The 22,422-nt window shown below is 32.7% G+C and overlaps 4 protein-coding genes across 6 annotated transcripts; 3 read left to right on the top strand and 1 right to left on the bottom strand.

The window, feature by feature from the left end:
* The first annotated feature begins 841 nt into the window (after window positions 1-841).
* Window positions 842-11,492, top strand: LOC141448496 (uncharacterized). Its single transcript, XM_074116874.1, has 8 exons — window positions 842-1,781; window positions 2,123-2,347; window positions 2,954-3,205; window positions 3,326-3,490; window positions 4,857-5,762; window positions 6,850-7,074; window positions 10,176-10,415; window positions 11,140-11,492. Exons 1-8 carry the CDS (start codon window positions 878-880, stop codon window positions 11,304-11,306), a joined length of 3,084 nt encoding a protein of 1,027 aa, XP_073972975.1. The 5' UTR covers window positions 842-877; the 3' UTR covers window positions 11,307-11,492.
* Window positions 11,493-12,144: 652 nt separating this feature from the next.
* LOC141450043 (probable cytochrome P450 6a13) lies at window positions 12,145-16,729 on the top strand. Its single transcript, XM_074120053.1, has 4 exons — window positions 12,145-13,669; window positions 14,558-14,782; window positions 15,284-15,532; window positions 15,659-16,729. The coding sequence occupies exons 1-4, from the start codon at window positions 12,781-12,783 to the stop codon at window positions 15,823-15,825; spliced, it is 1,530 nt and encodes a 509-aa protein (XP_073976154.1). The 5' UTR covers window positions 12,145-12,780; the 3' UTR covers window positions 15,826-16,729.
* LOC141450049 (uncharacterized) lies at window positions 16,518-19,501 on the bottom strand. 3 transcript variants are annotated; one of them, XM_074120066.1, is made up of 4 exons: window positions 19,186-19,501; window positions 18,583-18,796; window positions 17,704-17,832; window positions 16,518-17,119 (listed from the first exon to the last, which is right to left on the bottom strand). In XM_074120066.1, the coding sequence occupies exons 1-3, from the start codon at window positions 19,499-19,501 to the stop codon at window positions 17,718-17,720; spliced, it is 645 nt and encodes a 214-aa protein (XP_073976167.1). In that variant the 3' UTR covers window positions 16,518-17,119; window positions 17,704-17,717. The 3 variants fall into 3 exon arrangements, with proteins under 3 accessions (XP_073976167.1, XP_073976166.1, XP_073976168.1); XM_074120065.1 differs by having other exon boundaries at window positions 16,972-17,040; XM_074120067.1 differs by lacking the exon at window positions 16,518-17,119 and adding an exon at window positions 17,126-17,626.
* Window positions 19,502-19,765: 264 nt separating this feature from the next.
* Window positions 19,766-22,293, top strand: Hus1-like (Hus1-like checkpoint clamp component). Its single transcript, XM_074120063.1, has 6 exons — window positions 19,766-19,906; window positions 19,981-20,184; window positions 20,277-20,389; window positions 21,101-21,208; window positions 21,302-21,479; window positions 21,638-22,293. Exons 1-6 carry the CDS (start codon window positions 19,855-19,857, stop codon window positions 21,811-21,813), a joined length of 831 nt encoding a protein of 276 aa, XP_073976164.1. The 5' UTR covers window positions 19,766-19,854; the 3' UTR covers window positions 21,814-22,293.
* Window positions 22,294-22,422: the final 129 nt, after the last annotated feature.

The following is a 22,422-nucleotide window of genomic DNA, read 5'->3' as shown; positions in this document are numbered from 1 at the left end:
GATTTTCATTGCCTCTTTGATAGCTGTCAGCTCTGCCTTAAATTACTCATTATACTCAAGCAATTCCTAAAACTTCCCGAAATCAGCCACGGAATCACAAAATGTGCAATCAACATTTTCAACAGCTTTAGCGATTGAAATAGTGAATTCCATTAGTTCTATTCGTATTTATATCTTACCAACTCTTAACTTTTCATTAAGTTCTGAAAGCAAATCACATCAATCAGTGAAACGCAGATGCGTGTTATTCTCAAAAGGGCGAAAGCACTGTGAAAGAGCAGAAAGATGAGTTCAAGTAGATTTCTACAAATTATCACCTATCGTATTTTGTCTTTGTTCCTGCCACGTTGACTTAAGGGTCACCGCATTGACCTATTAAGAGATTTTAGGGGTATTTCCTTTTGTCCTCTTTATGTTGGAAATAATGGACTAGACGAGACATTAAAATATCATTCAGTTCATTAAATTGAGGTACGCACATAAAGAATTAGATTGTAGTTAAAGGCTGTAGAACTTCTAAAATTCTTTTTTGTAAAATGTTTTAAGCAAAAAGTTCGTAAAAATTGAAAGAATATCTCAAATATTTGATTTTTTTTTGCGCTATTCTTGTTACTAAAAATAACGTGTTGATATTTTCTGTATAAATACATACTCTTTTATTCCGGGCCAGATAAGGTTTTAAAAAAGCGAAGATAAGTGATTGAAAGTGTAAGAAGAGATCAAATTGGGTACTAAAAAGCGATATCTAGAATGCGCACTATTATATTTAATCTTATCTACATAATTACTAGTTTTTTTTTGTCGTATATTAAAAAAGATAGTTGTGAGATTAGAAATTAAAAGAAATGATCAGTTTCAACAGGAATTTTTGGTGAATATGTTTCAATATCTGTGGGAATTAGCGTTTTCAGGTTTGATTTTATTTATCATTACGCTGATATTTGCTTACTTTTATGGTATAAGCACCTACAGTTTCTGGAAGCAATTAGGTATACCTTATATAAAACCAAAGTACCCTTTCTTGGGAACTTCATATGAAACCGCATTCAGTTTGAAACCAACTCACCAGAAACAATTAGAATATTATGAACATTTTAAAGATCAAAAATATGGTGGAATTTATTCATTTACAAATCCAGTTTTATTCATTAGAGATCCAGATCTTGCAGAATCTGTGCTGATAAAAGATTTCAAATCATTCTATAATCGAGGTACTAATAGTGATCCGAGTTTCGATCCATTATCAGCAAATCTTGTCTATCTGGAGGATAATGATTGGAAAATATTAAGACAAAAACTTTCACCAGTGTTCAGTTCTGGTAAATTAAAGGCCATGCTACCACAATTGTCTGAATGTGCCGACAAACTAAATAAATGTGTAGAGAAATTTGTAGAGGCTGATGAACCATTAGAAATTAAAAAAATTATGTCTAAATTCTCTTTAGACGTTGTAGCTTCTTGTGCGTTTGGTTTAAATATTAACACAATGGACAATCCAGATTCAATATTTGTTAAATTAGGTGAGAAAGTTTTCCAGCCAAGCTGGAAAAACAGATTGAAACAAACGCTTACTAGTCAGTATCCAGAAGTTCTACGATATTTAGGTTGGAAAAGTTTACCACAAAGATTAGAAACGTTTTTCATTGGATTGGTGAAAAACACTATGGCTCATCGAGAACAGAATAATATTGTTAGAAATGATTTTCTGCAATTACTAATGGAACTGAAAAAACAGGACATGGAAAATTTGAATAATGGGCAAGTTGGAGAAGAAAAATCAAGTAAGTATAATAAATTTTACTGTATTTTACTTTGATTAAATCAGCCTTGCTTACGGGGAAAAAAAGTTAGAGAAGTGAAGTATTAAGTTGAACTTATCCTCTACAATAGTTAAGTATTTTTAATACTATATTTGATTATTTATTTTTGCACATCGACTTCCAAGGCTATTCGCTTATTTCTCTTCACCATTGGGATTGACACTCACTTCTCGCAAATTCTTTACGACTCGAGAAATTTGTGGGGGTGCTCGAAGTTTTAATCTCCAAATTTCTCTTGACATTTTTGTTTTTATGTGATTCATATTGAACGTAAATAAAATAATTTATGATTTCTTATTTAGTGATTATGGACGACAAGTTAATAACTTCCAATGCGTTTGTCTTCTTTGTGGCTGGATTCGACACGGCGGCTTCCACTCTGAGTTATTGTATGTTCGAACTATCACGTAATCCAGACATACAAGAGGAAGCTTATCAACACATATTAGAAGTATTGGATAAACACGATGGACAGCTGACTTACGAAGCAATTAAAGATATGACTCTTATTAGTCATATATTTGCTGGTAAGTTGTTGATTATTTAATTTGTATTAAACAATTATTTATATTATTTTAATCTGCAAAGAGTACAATAAAAAAAGAATTCCTCAAAGTATATTATGAAGAACTGACTTGTACGTAAATGTACTGTGTCGGAAGGTTATTTTTTAGGTTCTTGGATAGGTTATCCCTCTTCCTCTGCCAGGAATCTCCTGGCCAATAAGTTTCAAACTTCGGGGAGATCCCAAGAATGACCAGGAGAGACTTTTGGTGGATGCAGGTATTGTTTTTGAATACTCTGTAGTGGAAATTTTCGGAAGTTGAATTAGGACTCTTAGAAATGGAATGCTTAGATCAGTGTTTAAAGACGTTGAACCACGTAAGATTCAGAGCTGAACAAACGAATCAAGCAGCAGTCCTTATTGGTAAACAGCCTGAACTCCTTCACCATCATCAACCTCATCAATGTCATTCTTTGTTCCTATTTGTTCCAGGACAAAGAACTGTATTCCAAAACTAGAAACAATATTTTGTGTTTTGTTTCAGTTTTCTACAATGTCAGGCAAAGAATATATTTCCTTCACACAGACACACCCACTTAGATACTGAGAGTAATTTTTATTGTTACAGAAACTTTGAGAATGTACCCTCCAGGTGTGGAAGTGAGACGAAAGGTGACCAGAAGTTGTTTGATTCCGGATACTGCAATAACAATCCCAAAAGGACTACGAGTAGCCATTCCTTTGTATTCCCTACAAAATGATCCAGATTATTTTCCAGAACCAGAAAAATTTAAGCCGGAAAGATTTAGTAAAGATAATCGAGATAGTATAAGGAAAGGTACATACATGCCATTTGGTGATGGACCCAGAATGTGCATTGGTAAGTTGCATTTCTAATCCTGTGAGTGTGGAAGTTAATTTATTTTGATGAATACAAAAATCTCTACTGGTAATTAAAATTCAGTTTTCAGTAACATATTTTTTGTCGTTTATTTTTCAGGTAAACGATTTGCTAAACTTGAAATGCGTGTAGCTTTGATTAAGCTTTTATTAAGTTATAAATTTACTTTGAGTGAGAAGACAATTACGCCACTGATTTTTGACAGTTCGTCTTTTATGTTGGTACCTGTTGGTGGTTTGTGGTTAAATGTCCAAAGAAGATCGTAACTTAAATGGACGTGAAACAAGTTATAATGCTTAATTTAATTTACTGCAATTTAATGAATCTATTGTAGAAGTGAAAAGAAATAGTGTTAACAGACTACTTGGACGCCGCTCTAAGTTGTCCATAGAACTCTTAACGTTGAATTTACAATACTATCCTCAAATCTATGTGGATTTACGGACTAGAACTGTGGGTTTCAGCCAAACATACGGACAGTTCAAACATTTCAGTCAAATACTACTCCAACAGAAAGCTGTCTACGTGACTAACCTTACACTTTACACCGACCTCAACATTCCCTTCGAACATCAACTTGCCAAGACTAAATATCAAAAGTTTTATTATTGCTCCTTCTACTTGCACTAAATCCTCTCGTACTGCCTTTCGCCTCCTCTCTGCCATCCCTAACAATCCTCCTCGCCGACTGAATCGCCAGTGGCCCTGCGACTTTCTTGCAAGTCTGAAGACCTAAATATTATCAATATCCTGTAGAGAGTGCTACAGCTGGGCGGTTTCTCTCCTCCTGCCTTTCACGCATTCGCTAACCATTATTTAAAGTAATCCATTTTTATTGTGTGAAAAACAAGTTGACATGAATCAAAATGAAAACTTTTCCCGATTTTAAGCTTTGAAATGTGTAAACAATGTTTGTGCGTAAGTTAATGCTAATCAGTACGCTATAAATATAAGTTTGTGCTATTTGGAATCGTTATGAAAGCTTTTATTTGTAGTTGAATGTATAACACATGTTTTAGTTTTGTATTTTTAGGAAATAAACGCATAAAACAAACGCATTAAACCTTAAAAGCTATACGTATACTTTTACTTACATTCCACAAAAAATCTTTTTAATTGCGAAAACTTCAATTGTATATATTGCATACCTTTGATTCAAAATTCATGCAACAAATATTACAGATTGTAATCTAGAGAAAGTGGTGATGGTAAAAATGAAGAAGTTATTTACCACTTGAGAATTAAAAGAGTAACAACCGAATTACATTGACCTTGGACAAGCATTATCTGTTCATAGTACCTTAAATGTAATCTGTCTGGAATAAATGAAACAGTAATGTTAACGGATTCAAACCGAAAAGTTCAAGTATTGGTTATAGTGCAATGAAAATTGTGTTCTAGTGTTCTAGTCCTCACTGTAAACGTCTAAACGTGTGTAAGTGTCTGTTATCGTCCTTCAAACTAATGAAGATTAAACCAATGATAACAAATTATTATTAAAAGCATGACGAGACAACATTTTTTGTAGATAAAATAACAGTATAATCTTATCAATTTTGAACGTTAAGTGCAATAAAAGTGAGCGTATCATTTTTCACAATTACAGTGGCAGTCTGAACTGCGTTATAAACAAATATGTGGTGGGTTCTGTCCCAATATTTTCTAACTCCCCTAAGTTTGTTAGGACTCGTGGCATTACTTATTTATTATTACGGAACTAATACATATAATTATTGGAAGAAAAAAGGTGTCCCTTATATCAAGCCAAAATTTCCATTTCTTGGTAACACATATGAAGTAGTGTTTAGTTTGAAGGCAGTAATAGATAAACAATTAGAATTCTACAACCACTTCGATGGACAAAGATTTGGTGGAATATTCAGTTTCAAAGCACCTATATTATTTATTAAAGACCCAGAGTTGGTTGAATCTGTTCTGATAAAAGATTTTACATCGTTTTATAATAGAGGAATGAAAGTAGACCTAAAACTAGATCCATTATCAGCACATCTAGTCAATTTGGAAGACAAGCAATGGAAAAGCTTAAGACAGAAACTTACTCCAACATTCAGTTCTGGAAAACTAAAAGGTATGCACCAACAACTTGTAGACTGTTCGGAGGCACTTGTAGAATACATTTGTAATCATGTGGAAAAATCTGAACCAATTGAAGCTAGAGAAGTTATGGCAAAATTTTCCACTGATGTTATTGGTTCGTGTGCTTTTGGTTTGAATACAAACGCTTTGAAAGATCCTGATTCAGAATTTAGGAAAATGGGAAAGAAAATATTCCAACCATCATTTAAAACAAGACTAAGATTTGCAATGAGAGTTCAATATCCTCAACTTGTGAGTTTGTTACGATGGAAAGGAATATCAGAAACATTGCAGAAATTCTTTACATCATTATTAAACACAACTATGGAATTCAGAGAGAAGAATAACGTGTTTAGAAACGATTTTGTACAACTTTTAATGGAACTCAAGAAACAGGAATCAGAAAAAAAAATAAACGGAGTTCCGGAAACTGATCATAGTAAGTATCTTCTTTTTTTCAGTGTTGGAGATGAAATGTTATTGAAATAACAGTTTATAATAGAAAGGTGATTGTTGCCTCTTGTAGCATTCTTAACATGTCAGTAAACTTTAAATCGGCCTTAAAATTTCATTACAGTTTTATGACATCTGTTGAAAGTCGCCATTTTTTCGACGTTCCAAATGTTGAAAATCTGGAAATATAGTTAATCACCTGTCATATTGTTTTTCGAGCATTGAATTTAGCTGTCTCATACAATCGCCATCTACCTAAGAAGTACGGTACAATTTTAGAGTTATACCTATGCCTGCAGAACTCCCCTTAAACTATTTAGTAAAGTAGCGTAATTGTCTATTATTCAGGCGGGTATAACACGAGAAAGACGAAAAATAACAGTGAAGAAAATAGTTCGTCTCAACACTCTCTATTAATTGAACACTAATAACTTTAGGGTTAAGGACAAAGAAAGACATTAGATGTGCTTCATGTGGTTAAAATCTCTCACAAATAACCGCAAACAGAAAAAAATATTTGAAATCAAACAGAATTGCATATCCAAATGAAATAAAGTAGGCACTGGTAACAGCCGCCATTAGAGTCAGCTGGTTGTAACCTCAACAAAGTGTAACCTACACAAGGGCTATCCTAGCAGTCGTCTTATTAATTACCATTAACATTTATTTGAACGTATACCCCAACAATGTTCTGATGCTTTTTACATGAAATTCAAGATTTTTGCTTCCTAGAGTACTCCACAAAATGAACTTTCCTGGAAAAATGATTCAAATGGTCTCAATCTCTAAATTCAAATTTAGCCTCAAATGGGCATTTAAAGTTTAGAGAAAATCTTGCCAGCCATTTCAACACAAGAAACAGAAAACTATTGAAGGAGACAGAGACATCGACTATTTTCCAGTTATATTCCTAACGCTTTGTAATGAGTAAATATATTTGATTTGATGCACCACAACATATCTAAGTCCAGAAAAAACTCAATTTTAAAAAGACGACATGATCCAATAATACTTATTCAATAAGTACAGGTAAACATAAACATTTCTATTGAATTATTTTTCTTTGTTCACAGTAATTATTGATGATTCCGTCATTGTGTCCAACGCATTTGTTTTCTTTGTGGCCGGTTTTGAAACCACAGCTTCAACACTTGGGTTCTGTTTGTATGAATTGTCACTTCATCAGGATGTGCAAGAACAAGCGTATCAACACATTCTATCAGTGCTAAAGAAACATGGAGGTGAAATTACTTATGATGCTGTAAAAGAAATGACATTTTTAAATCAAATATTTGCAGGTAAATTTGTTTGTTTTAGATTTTCGCTTATCATTCTCTTCATAAATTCTTTGAAAATGACAATGTGAGATACCTTCTTATTTTAGCGACATTATTCCTTTATACTATTTGTTTTTATTATTATTATTATTATTGCAAGTATTTTTACTGCTTACTCATTTACTTTTTACGTTTTGAGCTCCGGTTTGTTGGGTGTAAGTTTTCAAACTTCGCCTTAATTTAATTTCCAAACGTATCAGCACATATGTACCCTCATTAGTGACTGATATGTTACTATTGCGTGTTACTTGGAAAAAGTTTAAACGCAATAGGTGATGTTATACTTTGAGATTATTAATAATATGTTATTGATAACTCTAGTACATTCTTTATAATCAAATAAATGTTTTTTCCTCGAAGAAGCTTCAAGTTGTTGATTATTTTGTGTTCTGTTTAAATTATTTCCCCTTTTGTTCTGATATTAATTAAGTTAGGATCTTTGACAACGTTTAGCTACTCAAATGTATTTCCTTTGTTTTTTTTTTAATTTTTTTCCTCAGTAATCTGTTGGTTGTTTACGTTGGATAATGTGGCGTGGCGTGCTGAACTGTACTTCTTTTTCTGTATTTCATATTTCTCTCGTGTACTATTTTTTTCTTCCGAATGCTGTGAAGTCTGTCCAGTGAATATTGATGTGCAGTTGTTGCCGTTTTATATTATCTAAGTCTTGTGTTTTTGTTTGGGCGTGTACTTCCCAAATTGTATCACTCGTTAAAAGACAATTTAATGGCTCTTAAGAGAGAGAGAAATGCCCTAACCATTATGGGACAATGGTACAAGTAACAGTTATACATCTATGAGTATGTAAGCAAATAGCATATCAAATTAAAAGAACCATTCGATCACAAAGTGTAACTTTAATCTCTATTCTACATAGTTATCCCAAAGTATGTGGTTGAACGGCAACTATTCACCTAAAGCATTGAATATATATTTCGATTCTGTAGGTAACTATTCCTCAGCTTCAAGCCTAAATACGAATAGTTTAGGTGGTATTTGCCCTCCAGTATAAAGTTCTCCTTCTACCGAGACTGAATTCCGTGTTATGAAATAGCTTTACAGTCTTGTAATTATAGTGCTAAATTACTATACCAGAAGAATTCATTCTTTTTTGAATTATTTAGAAGACCAAATATCCAGAAGTAGTGTCCAAAACGCTTTGGCCCATCAATTTTATTTTTGATATGTGATTTGTCCCATTTGAACTGTTTGTTCTAACGTCCTTTTAGCGTCCGTTCCAACCCCGGTTTATGGTAATGTTTTAATTGTTCTAAAAAGGAAGGAAATGTTATCTCTCTAATTACTCTATTTACATATAATCTCTCTACTCAAAATACACATACAGAAGTAAAAGAAAGCGTTCACTCAGTTATCAAGAAATCACCGCAACCATAAAGCAGACAAACTTAAAATTTAGGTATATAGGTTCCATTTGGATTCTAAGTGCTCGCTTAGAAAGAGTTTTTGAAAACGATATGTCTAACTGCAAAAATAGCCACATTAATTTGTTACTGCAGAAATACCCTATCATGCTACTGATCATACCCTAAACATTTTTATGGCTTGTCGCAATACCTGTTGAGTCCAATTACTATGAATATTAATTTATTGGGACGCTTACCTTGAAAATCGCGATAAAAACTTGAAGCATGAATTGCCTGCCTCTTCTTGTCCCGTAACGATAGGGAGAACAATTTTTCTTAATTACCAACCATTATACGAGGGTCGTTTGAAAAGTCCGTGCAAAAATAAAAACTACTTAATTTTTGGGGGTAAACCTTTTTTATTTTTCAACATAGTCTCCTTTTAGGCTTATAAATTTCGTCCAACGCTGCTCTAGTTTGTTGATCCCTTCCGAATAATAGGATTTGTCCAAGTCTGAAAAATAGCCATTCGTTTCTGCAATCACCTCCTCGTTTGAATAAAATCTTTTTCCCGCCAGTTATTTCTTCATATTGGGGTACAAATAGTAGTCCGAGGGAACCAAGTCTGGAGAATAGGGGGGGATGTGAAACGAGTTGGAACTCTATTTCCATTAATTTTGCGACCACAACTTCTGAGGTGTGAGCTGGTGCGTTGTCGTGATGGAAAAGGACTTTTTTGTGGGCCAATCGTGGGCGTTTTTCTTGCAGCTCGGTTTTCAAACGGTCCAATAACGATGAATAATATGCACCTGTAATAGTTTTACCCTTTTCCAGATAGTCGATGAGGATTATTCCTTGCGAATCCCAAAATACAGTCGCCATAATCTTTCTGGCCGAAGGAACGGTCTTCGCCTTTTTTGGCGCAGATTCCCCCTTGGTAACCCATTGTTTAGATTGTTCTTTGGTCTCAGGAGTGTAGTGATGTATCCATGTTTCATCCACAGTGACGAAACGACGCTTAAAGTCCTGCGGATTCTTCTGGAACAGCTGCAAACCGTCCTTGCAACACTTCACACGATTTCGTTTTTGGTCAAGCGTGAGCAATCGCGGCACCCATCTTGCGGATAGCTTTGTCATGTCCGAATGTTGATGCAAAATATTATGTTCCCGTTCATTCGAGATGCCCACAGCACTAGCAATCTTACGCACCTTCACTCTTCTGTCATCCATCACCATATCATGGATTTTATCAATGATTTCTGGAGTAGTAACCTCAACAGGGCGTCCAGAACGTTCAGCGTCACTTGTGCCCATATGGCCACTCCGAAAATTTTGAAACCACTTATAAACTGTTCTAATCGAAGGTGCAGAGTCACCATAATGTTTATCAAGCTTCTCTTTAGTCTCCTGAGGCGTTTTGCCTTTCATAAAGTAGTGTTTAATCAACACACGAAATTCTTTTTCGTCCATTTTTTGAAAATCACTCGACTTCCTCGATTCAAACGAATGCCAAACACAAAGAAATAGACCGATCTGGCTGAAACTTGGTGTGTGATCTTCCAAGAGATGCTACTAACTAAACATAACCTCGATACGCGCCAGTAGTGCTATCTCTCTGACTTTGCACGGACTTTTCAAACGACCCTCGTATTCATTCTTTTAAGATTTAATTTATTTTTATGATTTTTTTTTTTTCAGAAACCCTACGAATGCATCCACCAGCTAGTGAACTTAGACGAATTGTAACTAAGGACTATCTTATACCTGGGACCAAATTAATGTTGCCAAAAGATTCTAGAATTCTTATTCCAGTGCATAGTCTGCAAAATGATCCAAAATATTTTCCAGAACCGGAAAAATTCAAACCAGAAAGATTTAGCGCAGATATTAGGAAAGGAACGTATTTACCATTTGGTGATGGTCCAAGGATTTGTATAGGTTAGTTTAATATTTTCATCAAGCAATACACCGAATGAAGCAACCTGTCCTGCTTTAACCTTCTTTCCCACTCACCCAAAACTATTCGGAAAAACTTAAACTTAACTAACTAAAAGCACATAATTCATACTCTGTAGCAACATAACACATACACACACTCGACAATGACTATAAAATATTACACAAACCGACACAAGCAAACTTAAATCTTTTTGGCGGTGAAGTCTTTGATGTTCTATTTATCCAAACTTTATTAGTCCAATAAGAGTATTAACCAAATCTGAACTTGAAGAAAATAAGATAGGCAATAAACGGAGGAAAACAGAAATAAAGCTGGTTTTGCAGCATCTCTTATATCCTGACATTAATACTTAATATTTACTTTAGTAATTTACTTTTCAATCATTTTGTACAGCGTCTTCTTCTAAATTAATTTTATAACTAAACGACGTAGACTATGTCCTAATACATTCAAGAAACTTTTTTCTGTCCGCATCGAATTTTAGGCATTCTAAAATAATATGCTCTAGTCTGGACTGGTTTTCCGAAGTGAGTACAAAATAATCTCTGTTTATGGAGTAAGTTTTATTGGTCAGTGAATGAACTAATTTTAGATTTTTTTTACTCCTTAGTATTTTCTACCAAAATTTAAGTTTATTTAAATGTTACTCCCACATTTTGACGTAAATTAAGTTGATTGATCAATTACATTCATTGTTTTTAGGTAGAAGATTTGCAAAAATGGAAATGCATGTGGCAATGGTAAAACTTTTATTAAATTATAAGTTTTCGCTAAATTCAAAAACAATATCGCCACTTATTTACAATCCAGCGGCATTTTTATTGGTACCAGTCGGTGGAATTTGGCTTGATGTTCAGAAAAGGATTTAAATGTAAATATTGTTGTGGTGACAATATTGATTTTTGATAAGAATCTACAATATTTAGTAAGAAATGAATTAAATTTTACTATAATATTTCTAAAATTTGTTATAATATTATTTTTATTAATTTTATTTCTTGCGTTTGCATTTTTTCTCTTTTTATAATAATAAAATGTATTTAACATCAAAAGTATTTCTACATTTAATTACTTGTTGCGCTTAATAGTACCATTCCTCTTGTTTGCTCCTAATTAAATGTTTCTTTAAGTCGTAGTGTATGATTAAAGGGAAAAAGACAAATTCATCTCTAATTTTACAGGGACAGATTCTTTTTCTTCTTTTGTAAGTGAATACTCTTGAGTTTGCTATTCTCATGGCATTAGCCAAAGTAAATGAAGGAAACTATTATCTTCAGATTGATTTTCGTAGACAAACAGGACTTCATATTTACGATCTCTAGCAGAGCATACACTGATCACATGGAGGTGAAGAAAATATTCACAATGACAGCATTCCGCGTAAAAAGGGAACCTCAGTAGTGTTTCAGTGCATTGCAAGCTGGCATTCTTGTCTGGAGAGCACACAAAGTAGCAATCCGATACATCTTACTTTGTTATTAAAGATGTGGCCAAATCCTCCTAAATCGGACAGGTAAAAAAATTACAACCTTATCCAGAGAATGGAGAAGAAATGGTGGTTGCTGTTGGAAAATCTCGTTTATAACATACATCCGTTAATCTAGACTGTTCACTCATGTTATCTGGATTCGAAAATATGGACATTTATAGTACTCATTTTCCTTTACAATTGTGCATAATTTCAGCTATAATAAGGTAAGTGGGAATAACTAGTACATAAAAAGTCCTCGTTTTAGCCTAACAAAACCTAGGTTCTTGGTCATCTTCAATATTATCGATGTAATAAAATCGATAAATTTTAATGTCTCAAGATAGTTATTACAAATTGTTTGAGTAATCGAAATAGTTGGCCAGTTGTTCACTATAAATTGGAAGCCAAGTAAAAGAATGTAAATATTTTTTTCTTCGGGTCATTGCCAAGGTTATTGAAGGTAGTTCATCAACTATAAATGGTATTCTATGAAAGGTCAGGGGCTCTTCTTTGTCACTTATTTGGAGCATTTCCCTGGAAATATGGATTTTTGGGGGAGAGGAACTCGGAGAACTTCAACTTTAAGCACTAGTTCTAGATTTGTTTTAATTACTAGTTTTAATTGGTTATTTTATTTATTGGTTCGTTTTTAATGGTATTCTCCATTCATCAACACGTAATGTTAATGATAATAGTTATTTATGCAAGGCGCAAAAGAAAGAAAGCGCAGAAGCTTGTCCTTACAATATTCTCAATAAATAATATTGGCATAATTTAACTTATCATTGTTTTTAAGGCGAATACAATCTAATAAGAATTCAGTTGTTTTTTAAAACTGAATAGTTAGTGCAGTTTGCATTATAAACGAAAATATGTGGTGGACTCTTCAGCATTTTTTGCTGTCTTCCTTTGCATTGCTATGTGGTCTATTAGGAGTACTTTATTATTTTGGAACCCTTACGTACGATTATTGGAACAAGAAAGGTGTACCCTACATCAAACCAAAATTTCCATTTCTTGGTACAATTGCGAAAGCTGTGTTTTGTTTAAAGACAGCAATGGACCAACAACAAGAAATTTACAATTATTTTAAGGGCCAAAGATATGGTGGAATATTCAGTTTCAAAACACCTGTATTATTTATTAAAGACCCAGAGTTGATTGAATCTGTTTTGATAAAAGATTTTACATCGTTTTATAATAGAGGAATAAAAGTAGACCTAAAACTAGATCCATTATCAGGACATCTCGTCAATTTGGTGGATATGCAGTGGAAAAGTTTAAGACAGAAAATTACTCCTGCATTTACTTCTGGAAAACTAAAAGGTATGCACCAACAACTTGTGCAATGTTCTCAGGAACTTGTAAAACATATTAACAATTTTGTTGAAAAATCTGAACCAATCGAAGCTAGAGAAGTTATGGCTAAATTTTCTACTGATGTTATTTGTGCTTGTGCTTTTGGTTTGAATTCAAACACTTTAAATGATCCTGATTCGGTATTTAGGAAAATGGGACGGAAAATATTCCAACCATCTTTTGCTTCGAGATTGAGATTAACAATTAGGAGGCAATGTCCAGCAATTTTAAATCTTTTACGTTGGAGAAGAAGATCTGAAACGATGCAACGTTTTTTCAAGTCGATGATAAATTCGACTATGGAATTCAGGGAGAACAATAACATGATACGAAATGATTTTCTACAAATATTAATGGAACTAAAGAAACAAAGAAATAGATTAGCAGAAAACGAAGAGCACAGTAAATATTAATTTTTATGTTTAAGTCTAGTCATTTCTCAATATATTTTTGGGTCAAATGTGTGTTATTAGTTTTGAGATGATCTATATGGTTATGAAACTGTTAATGGGACAATCATTCCTAGAATCCTCTTGATGAACTTGCTTCACTCCTCTTAGCCATGGCAAGTGAGGAGGAGTGAGTTATTACCAGGCAGTATTTATCTCTTATTGAAGGTATCTTCTTCTTTTCATTATTTCCTACAGAACCTGGGGGAGTTGTTTCATTCCAGGGAGTGCTACAGGATCTTACCTTCTTCTAATAGGGGGTACAATGGATTTAATTAAAAGTCGCAATGTAAAATACCCTGAACAAAATTTATAAGGGTATTTCAAAGTAAAATTGTACTTAAAATGTATTAATTTTTTTATACAAAGAATTTTAAAACGCATTCCATTTTTTTAAGTTCTATTGTTATGAAAAAAAAGTCCCGCAAGGGGTAACTGTTGCATGCAGTTACTTGGGGAGTAACGACTCCACGGGCACCCCAGTTCAGTACACCATGCACACTCCTTACAGCAGTTTACAATAAATCTACATTCATACAAAAAAACACAGCATTCACAGTTTAGGGTTACCTTCCCTATGTTTCAATTTTTCCTATTTTAGGGTGGAGTGGATGAATGGGTATCGCTCCTGTCATACAGCATCACACAGGCCAATTACCTGCTTGGCTGAGAGTTACCCATCATCTTAAGTCTATCTCACAGCTAGGTGGTAGACAAGGTCATGATTATGATAACAAAAATAAATAAATAAATAAATCTTTCATTCAAAGCAATACGGTTAAAAAAAAACTTATTTATTTCTTTCATAAATTCATTCTTTTATTTATTTATTTTTATACAGTGAAGATTGACGATAACATAATTATGTCCAACGCACTTATTTTTTTTGCGGCTGGTTTTGAAACTACTGCTTCTACGCTCAGCTATTCTTTGTACGAATTGTCACTTCATCAAGATATTCAGGAACAAACATATCAGCATATCGTATCAGTACTAAAGAATCATGGAGGCGAAATTACGTATAATGCTGTGAAAGAAATGACTTTTTTACAGCAAATATTTCAAGGTAAATTTTCTTATAAATTTATAAATTAACTTCTGGCTATCGTGTTGTGGCTTGAATAATTGGTTTCATGTTTTTCACCTTCACTTATTTCTCATAAGAAATCGTTGGACTAGTGTAATTTTTGAATTTTAAATTTACACCGACAAAATCCGAGCAATGTTCTTGCAATCTAGCACTTGCATCGAATAGTATCTTCAGATTCACTGATGTCAAGAGCTCCTCCAGTGACATTTAAGCTAGAGTCGAACGTAGATTTATTTTATGATTTCTCTTAGAGAATTCTCCATTTCAAATTTCCCTGCTGATTTAACTTTCTCTGACTTCATTATGAAGGAAACTGAAATCCATTCACTTCACTATTCACTGGGTTTGTTCTCTTTTGTTAAATTTTTATTTTTATTTAAATTTCTTTCGTCCTTCAAAACAAAAAAGTAAGATTTCCTTCATTGTATTACAGCTGCTATTTCATTTTACTTTTTTGTCTCTCTTTACATTATACAGAAACTTTAAGAATGTATCCTCCACTAGAAGAACTTAGACGAATTGTTACAAGTAATTATGTATTACCTGGGACGACATTGATGCTGCCAAAAGGTTCTTCAGTAATTATTCCAGTGTACAGTCTGCATTATGATCCAGAATACTTTCCAGAACCGGAAAAATTTAAACCAGAAAGATTTATTACAGAAAAAGGAAATATCAGGCATGGAACTTATTTGCCATTTGGCGATGGCCCAAGGATTTGTGTAGGTTAGACTAGTGGATATTCTTGAAACATTTTTAATGTTCATTACATCTAAATTCCAGAAAACTAAAAGAAAGTTATTCCAAAATTTTGAATATTAACTTTGATTTATAATTTTCTTATTTTTTAAGGTAAAAGGTTCGCAGAAAAGGAAATGCTAATTGCAATGATCAAACTTTTACTAAATTATAAATTTACTCTTAATTCGAAAACACAAGTACCATTTGTTTATAATCCAAGAGCTTTTTTTTTGACGCCATTTGGTGGAATTTGGCTTGATGTTCACAGAAGAATTTAAAATTTGTTAATTTAAATTTATACTCATGACAATTAAAGTTTTTTTTTTTTTTTTTAAAAAAAAAAAAGGGTTTTACTTCAAGGTAACCATCCAAATGTTAACGTACTGCTGATTGCTTCTACCTTATGGAATCATAGCGTCCTTATCCGCAATGTATACTTCGGGTTACGAAATCTCATTTAGGGGATCCTTACTTACTGCGGCATTACAGGGAATATAAAAGCTCGCCAGAGAAGGAAGAGATATAGTTCAGTCCTTTCAATGACCAAACGTGTAAAATGTTTGAGCAAAAAAGACTAATCTATGTGCATACAGAGAACTTACGCGGGACAAGCTTTTTAATTACTCTTACGCGGAACACTTTAATTGACAAAGTGAGCTACGTACCCAACACATTATCTAGAAGAGACTCCGAAGTACGATTCAGAGCTCTGACTGAGCAAGACTATCTGAACTCACATCTACACAAAATATTTAATCATAAAGAATATACATATATGATTAGAAACTCAATGATGTACTGGGATAACCAGAGGTTGAATGACTATCAAATCGCAAATTGAAACTTCAACTTCTGATTACGATAAGGAAAAGTTAAGGGAGCGTTTAGCAAAACTATCGGGCGGTGTTGCTGTGCTTAAAGTTGCTGGAGCAACTGAAGTAAGATTTGAGGTAAAGTAATACTTTTCGAATAATAATAAGACATATTATATTAAGTGACATTTAGTTTTTTTAAAAATGATCTGAAAGATATACAAATTTGAACAAATATAATAAAAAAGTATGTTTAAAATGCTAAGCCACTCTTAATTTATTCTAAAAATAATGCTTTTTCGGGAGAGAACGATGCCCTTAAATTCTCTTATACCTTTATATTATAGGTCTTAAAAATTCAATCATTTTTCTCATTAACATATTATGTCAGATTCAGTACAACTCATGTCATTTTAGAGGTTGTAAGTTAAAGTTTGAATAATGTCTGGGTAATATCTGCGCCATATTAGGCCCATTCATATTACCTGTAAAGAAAACTGTAATGTTAGGTGTTTAAAAACCTATTTATATTGTTTAAAATTTACATCGTTGAAATTTACAGAAGAAAACCAAGATATTGTTTCTTTATAAGCACTCATCACGTCTTTTCACCTTGGCAACTTTAATCTTCATTCTTCGGGTGATTCTTAATTTCAGCAAACAAGTTTAAGCTTCAAACATCTGTAAAGGAATTATGCACAGAGGAGTGACACATTGATGTAAATCTTTGAATATTGATTGATTCATTTATTCATTGAGTCTGGAAACACAAGAGCGTTGTGGTGAGAAGTTTGACTTATAAAATCTCTTATGAACACACTCTACTTTTTCTTAAGACAATTTTAACCTATCCATTTTCTTAACTGTTTCACAGTTACTGTTTCGGCATATTATATACAGAACCTTACATTACGTTGAAATGACACTAGATAGAATTATACCCCTATCTTTTCCCAAAACTGCTCCAGAAAGAATGCTCTTAGAAAAATTATACTGTAAAATAATATCTCATGGATTGAGTCGATTCTAGTGCGTCGTGAAGAGTCAGTCGTAAGTCAGAGAAACTTTTTCTGTGTTGTCTAGAGTTTTTCGATGTTACTACTAAAGATCAGACTGCAGCCAAAGCGATTTCGGTAAAGTGGTACTTGCTGTTTGAGAAGTCTTCACTCTTTAATTATAGTGTCCTTTGGTGTGACAAAATCAAAATACAAAGCTTTCTGCGTTTCGATTCATTGAGTCACAATGAATTTCAAAAATTTGACATTATCTGCAACTTTCTTTACATGTAGCAAGAGAAAGTAATAATTAATTAAAAAATATTTACTGTTAAGAAAAAAAACTTACCAAGGAAGAATGGATTACAATTCTTCATGAAAAACTTTTTGCTGAATACTTTTAGTAACAGTATCCATTAAATTTGTTTTAAAACCATTATCACTCAATAATTTCTTAAATTCATCCACATTTTGTAACCTAAAATTTTAAGATTATGAAAACAAAAAGAAGGGAAGAATGTTTACAAATTAAAGTAAATATAAGAACTAAAAAACGCTATTTTCTATTGAAAAAGAAAAAAGCTTAAAACTATAAGGAATCTTTTTGTTAGGTTTACAAAATAAAATATAAACAAAGATAATAGAAATTAATATTTTAAAAAAAGTCGAAGTTAAGGTGAAAGTAGGAACAGGGTGGTATTCGCTATTCACCAAAGAAATCATAGCCTTTCATTAAAGATAGAAATCAGGAATGGAAAATGTGGTACTAAGGCAAAATTGTAGGGAATACAACGAGGACAAGGTATGGAATCAGCACTAGCCTTAATGTTGTGATTATCCTTAAGGAAAACGAACTAAGATGATGGCACCGCCCTTACTTTGAAAGAATCCAGATTGCACACACGAATTTAGATTCTGAAATATTTTGTAATCTGATTTTTAACTTCTAATATCTCATTGCTACGATAGTCGATGCCAGAAGGAAACAAAAAAAACAGAGCGCCATTTGAGGAAGAGTTATGAAACGAATGTGGAAGGAATTAGTTCTCGAGAAAGACCAAGGATTACTTGGGAGAAAAGTTTCAGAGATGAACCAAAGTACCGTCTTCAACTCATCAAAATTCAAATTTGATTTCTAAACTCAGGCTCAGGTGTCTCCATCAAAACACTGATCATCATAATTCTTTTTCTTACAGCATACTAAACTCTTTAAATCAGTTATATTTACATTGCTTTCTTCCGATGCTTGGCTTTTGAGATACCTCTCAATTTTGGAGTATTATCTTGTGCTGACTGTTTTTCGCAGTTTTTTTTTGGAATATATTTAACCATGTCAACTGTTGGTAAAAGTTTATCAATGTCCGATATAGAAAATGGATCAGATCGTTTTCCTTTGCCATTTTTCTTGTCTCTGTTTAAGTTTGCATGAGAAAGTTGAATTTCTAAAACGAAAAAAAGGATTAAAACATCTATAAACTGGATCATACATCATAAAATCAGAGCTGTTGAGTTTTAAATCTAAGTCGATAATAAATATATAGACTACAAACATGGTAACGTTTTAATAAACTAAAATTGAAGTTAAATTCTTCTGATTAAAATGGAGTTATAAGTGAGGAACATTTGTCTGGCCTGCAGTGAGCTTATGGATTAACTGAGAAATTATTATTTGTATAGCACACGCCGATGTTGTCTTTGTTTTTTTATATTTAACTATTAATTTATTCATAAGGGGCTTTTAAATCACGGTCATTCACAGTAAAATAATGGTCGACAAACATCTCTACAGCTTTGATCTATTATAACTAGTGTAATAAAGGCAACTACTTACTTTTAAGAAATAAATTCCTTCGCAACGTCCTCTTATCAGCTTTTGTTAAATGAATATCTCCTAAGCTCTTTTTAAAAGATTTCACACTTTTGGATATTGACCGTACGGTTTTAATGCTCCTTGAATCTTCTTCATCAACAAGGTTTTGATTCACTTCATCAATGTTTATTTTTACATCTTTAAAGACATCATCAGGGATGTCAATGTTTAATCCAGACATTCCTTCTTCATTAATTAGCTGATTATTGTTTCTTTCTTCATCTTTTTTATTAGAACTAAAATGATATTGTGTACGTTTTCTTCTAACTTTTCCCATGTTTTGTACTATGATTGTCACTCAAGTCTGTTACTTTCGAAACGATATTCTTATACCACACAAATCATAAAAAAATATTTTATACACAAACTTACAACAGGTTACACTGTTACCTTCCTTGATTAATGGCGGCTGTTTTCAAAAGCACAGTCGTAGGATTGTCCTGAAAACCTTGCACATGCTTATTATTTCAATCAGTAGGGCTGCTCAAGTTAGATTAGTGAACAAATGAGGTAACAAATGTCTCTTTCCATAGACTAAGGGGAAGATGTATTGTAGAAGGAAACAAGGCGTGCGGTTTTGAGGGAAATTACCGGATTCTATTAAACTAGTCAAAGAATAAGATATTCATCATGAAATTCCGAGCGAAACTGGCAGAATGGATGAACATGAAGAATCTTGCTTGTAAGTAAATGTTGTTTAGATAGTCCAAACCGAAAAATTCACTTTTCTAGCTTGTCATTCTTATGTTTGTTTAGTTTTAGCAACAACTTTATCAAAATTGACAAAAACTTGTGTGTTGAAAATGACAAAAGCACAATTTACTTTGTTGATTTGCGAAGAGAATTCCTCGCCTAAACAAATCTTGCTGTGGTGTGTTATTGATGCCCCGCAGTTTTTCAATGAATATGATGTTGAAGGTGTGACACGGGATGATAAGATTTTTCTAGAGTTGCCCACAGGTATTTTACTTTTAAAAGTAATCAAAACGCAGTTATGGAAGTTATAAAGGTGACTGAATATGACATCCCTATTTCTCCCCTTGTTTTTCTAGAAATGTTGTCTTCATCTTTAAATACTTTGAAATCTGGAGGAAGTAACATTATCACTGTAAAGATCAAACTTACTGACAAAATGTCACCGTGTATTACTATCGAGATAGAATTGGTGAGTCTTAAAAATTTGTTGCATGAGATTACTCTTCAAGCGGAGAAATTAATGTCTCCGGTATTTATTGTAGAACGAATTGTACTTTGAGTAGAAATTTCTTAAAGATAGTAAACTAGTTGAGTACACAATTTCATTTACAAAGCAGAAATTTATTTATAAGAGCACTAATAATTACGCAAGTTGCCTAAAACAATAGATTTTGTTTTACCATATTCATTCCGGCGTTTTAGTCATCATAGAAATGGAACTAAGTGCTACTGCATTTTACGAATGTAATTTTCATGTTAGTGGTGTTATCTTCAGCTCCACTTTTCTAAAGGATAATCAAAACTTGTCCTAGAAATCTTTCTTTTCATTAAAAGCTCTCTAAGGTGGTGATTTCTTTTTTGGAATGTTACCATTCTAATGGTTTTAGGTGTTCACTTTTTCTGAGTAAAGCTCAATTTTAATCTAACGCAACTTACATTTAGAAAAGAAAAACTTCGTAGAATCAAATTGCTTTTTTCTAGAAATGTAGGCATAATTAATCGTAACAGTGTCGTTGAATAATTTCATGATTAATGCTAGCCAGTAAGCATGCAGAGTATCAATATTAAATAGTGAATTTTCTCCTTTTGCATTAGCGTAGCATTAAAAATCTTTTATTTATTTCACAACCATTTTTATTAAGTGACTTTCTTAGGTCATAATGCAATGTTGAAGTTGTAGAGCACAGAGTACGGAATGACAAGAAGCTGTGTTCATGATATACCAGTACGAATCATCCATATGGATTATTGGAAAGAATTTAAGGATCCTCCTGCCGTTGATTATGATGTAAGTTCTTGGATTAAAATTGAATTTCAGTATTTATTTCTTTCAAGTTAATCATAATGCTTCTTTTTCTCTGTTAAAATTAACAACTTACAGGCTACCGTTGAGATAATTAACTTAAAGAAAATAAGAAACGTAATTGAAAGGTTGAAGAGGCTTTGCCCTTTTATAAAAGTTGGTGTATCATCGGAACGTATGTTGTGTATATCAGCTGAATCGCAAGCAGTTTCATGTGTTACACTCTTCAAAAATTGTACATTGATTAGTCATAAAGGTATTGTCTCTAAATCTGTATAATTGTAACAAATATCGTAACTAATTTTACATAAAGCTGAAAAAAAAGAAGATATTCTTCTTAAAGATAGTTAAAGTTTATAATTATTTACACTAGACGGGTGAAATAATGATAAATTGAACCCATTCATGTTTCAGAAGGAGAAGAAGAACAATGTTTTCGGATTGATGCTAAACGTTTGTGCATGTTACTGACCTGCGAACAGTTGAATTCTCGTAGAACGCTTCTTCATTTTTACAACAATGTTATTCATTTTAATTTAAATTGTGATCATTTTTTCATCCATTTCCATGTGGCCACAACTGAAGAGTAATAATCTTGACTTTTTGTTCATATTGTGGATATATACTTTTTATCTTACAGTATATGGGAGGGAGTAGTTCATTACCTGTATCTTACACATTTTTTTTTCTTTAATGGATTGAATTTTCTAATACCCTTGAATGGAGTATTAATGTTGTACCTTTAGCGAAGCTATTCATTCTTTCCATAAACTGGTATATGTAATGTTCTAATCTAGAATAAAATAATATACTTGAAGATTTTGGAAATCACATGAACATTATCCAACCTGTCAAAAGAACCTCGTTTATTATTAATTCCTTTCATTAAGAAAGAAATGAATTTAATAAAATAGTTGGCAAGGGGTATTATTGATTTATAATTTTTTAATTTAAGGCACGCAATATGTAAGGCCATTAGCGGCAGGTGACTTATCAGTGCATTGTATTATGACATTAATTTTTACATTGAAACCGTTTAGAAGAAATAAAAAAGCAGTGAATATCCTTTATCTTTATCGAATATCTTTTGTTTACAATTTCTTGTTGCTGTATAAAGTTTGTCTTTAATCAACACAATTTGTTTTTTGTTGTTAGTGCAATAAGCATAAAGAGAGTATTGGTAATCCTGTCAAGTTTTC

This window comes from Rhodnius prolixus, unplaced genomic scaffold (assembly GCF_049639745.1).
Source record: "Rhodnius prolixus isolate KJV_2025 unplaced genomic scaffold, Rpr scaffold_2, whole genome shotgun sequence".
NCBI lineage: Eukaryota > Metazoa > Arthropoda > Insecta > Hemiptera > Reduviidae > Rhodnius > Rhodnius prolixus.
This window is presented reverse-complemented; position numbering and strand designations above follow the sequence as displayed.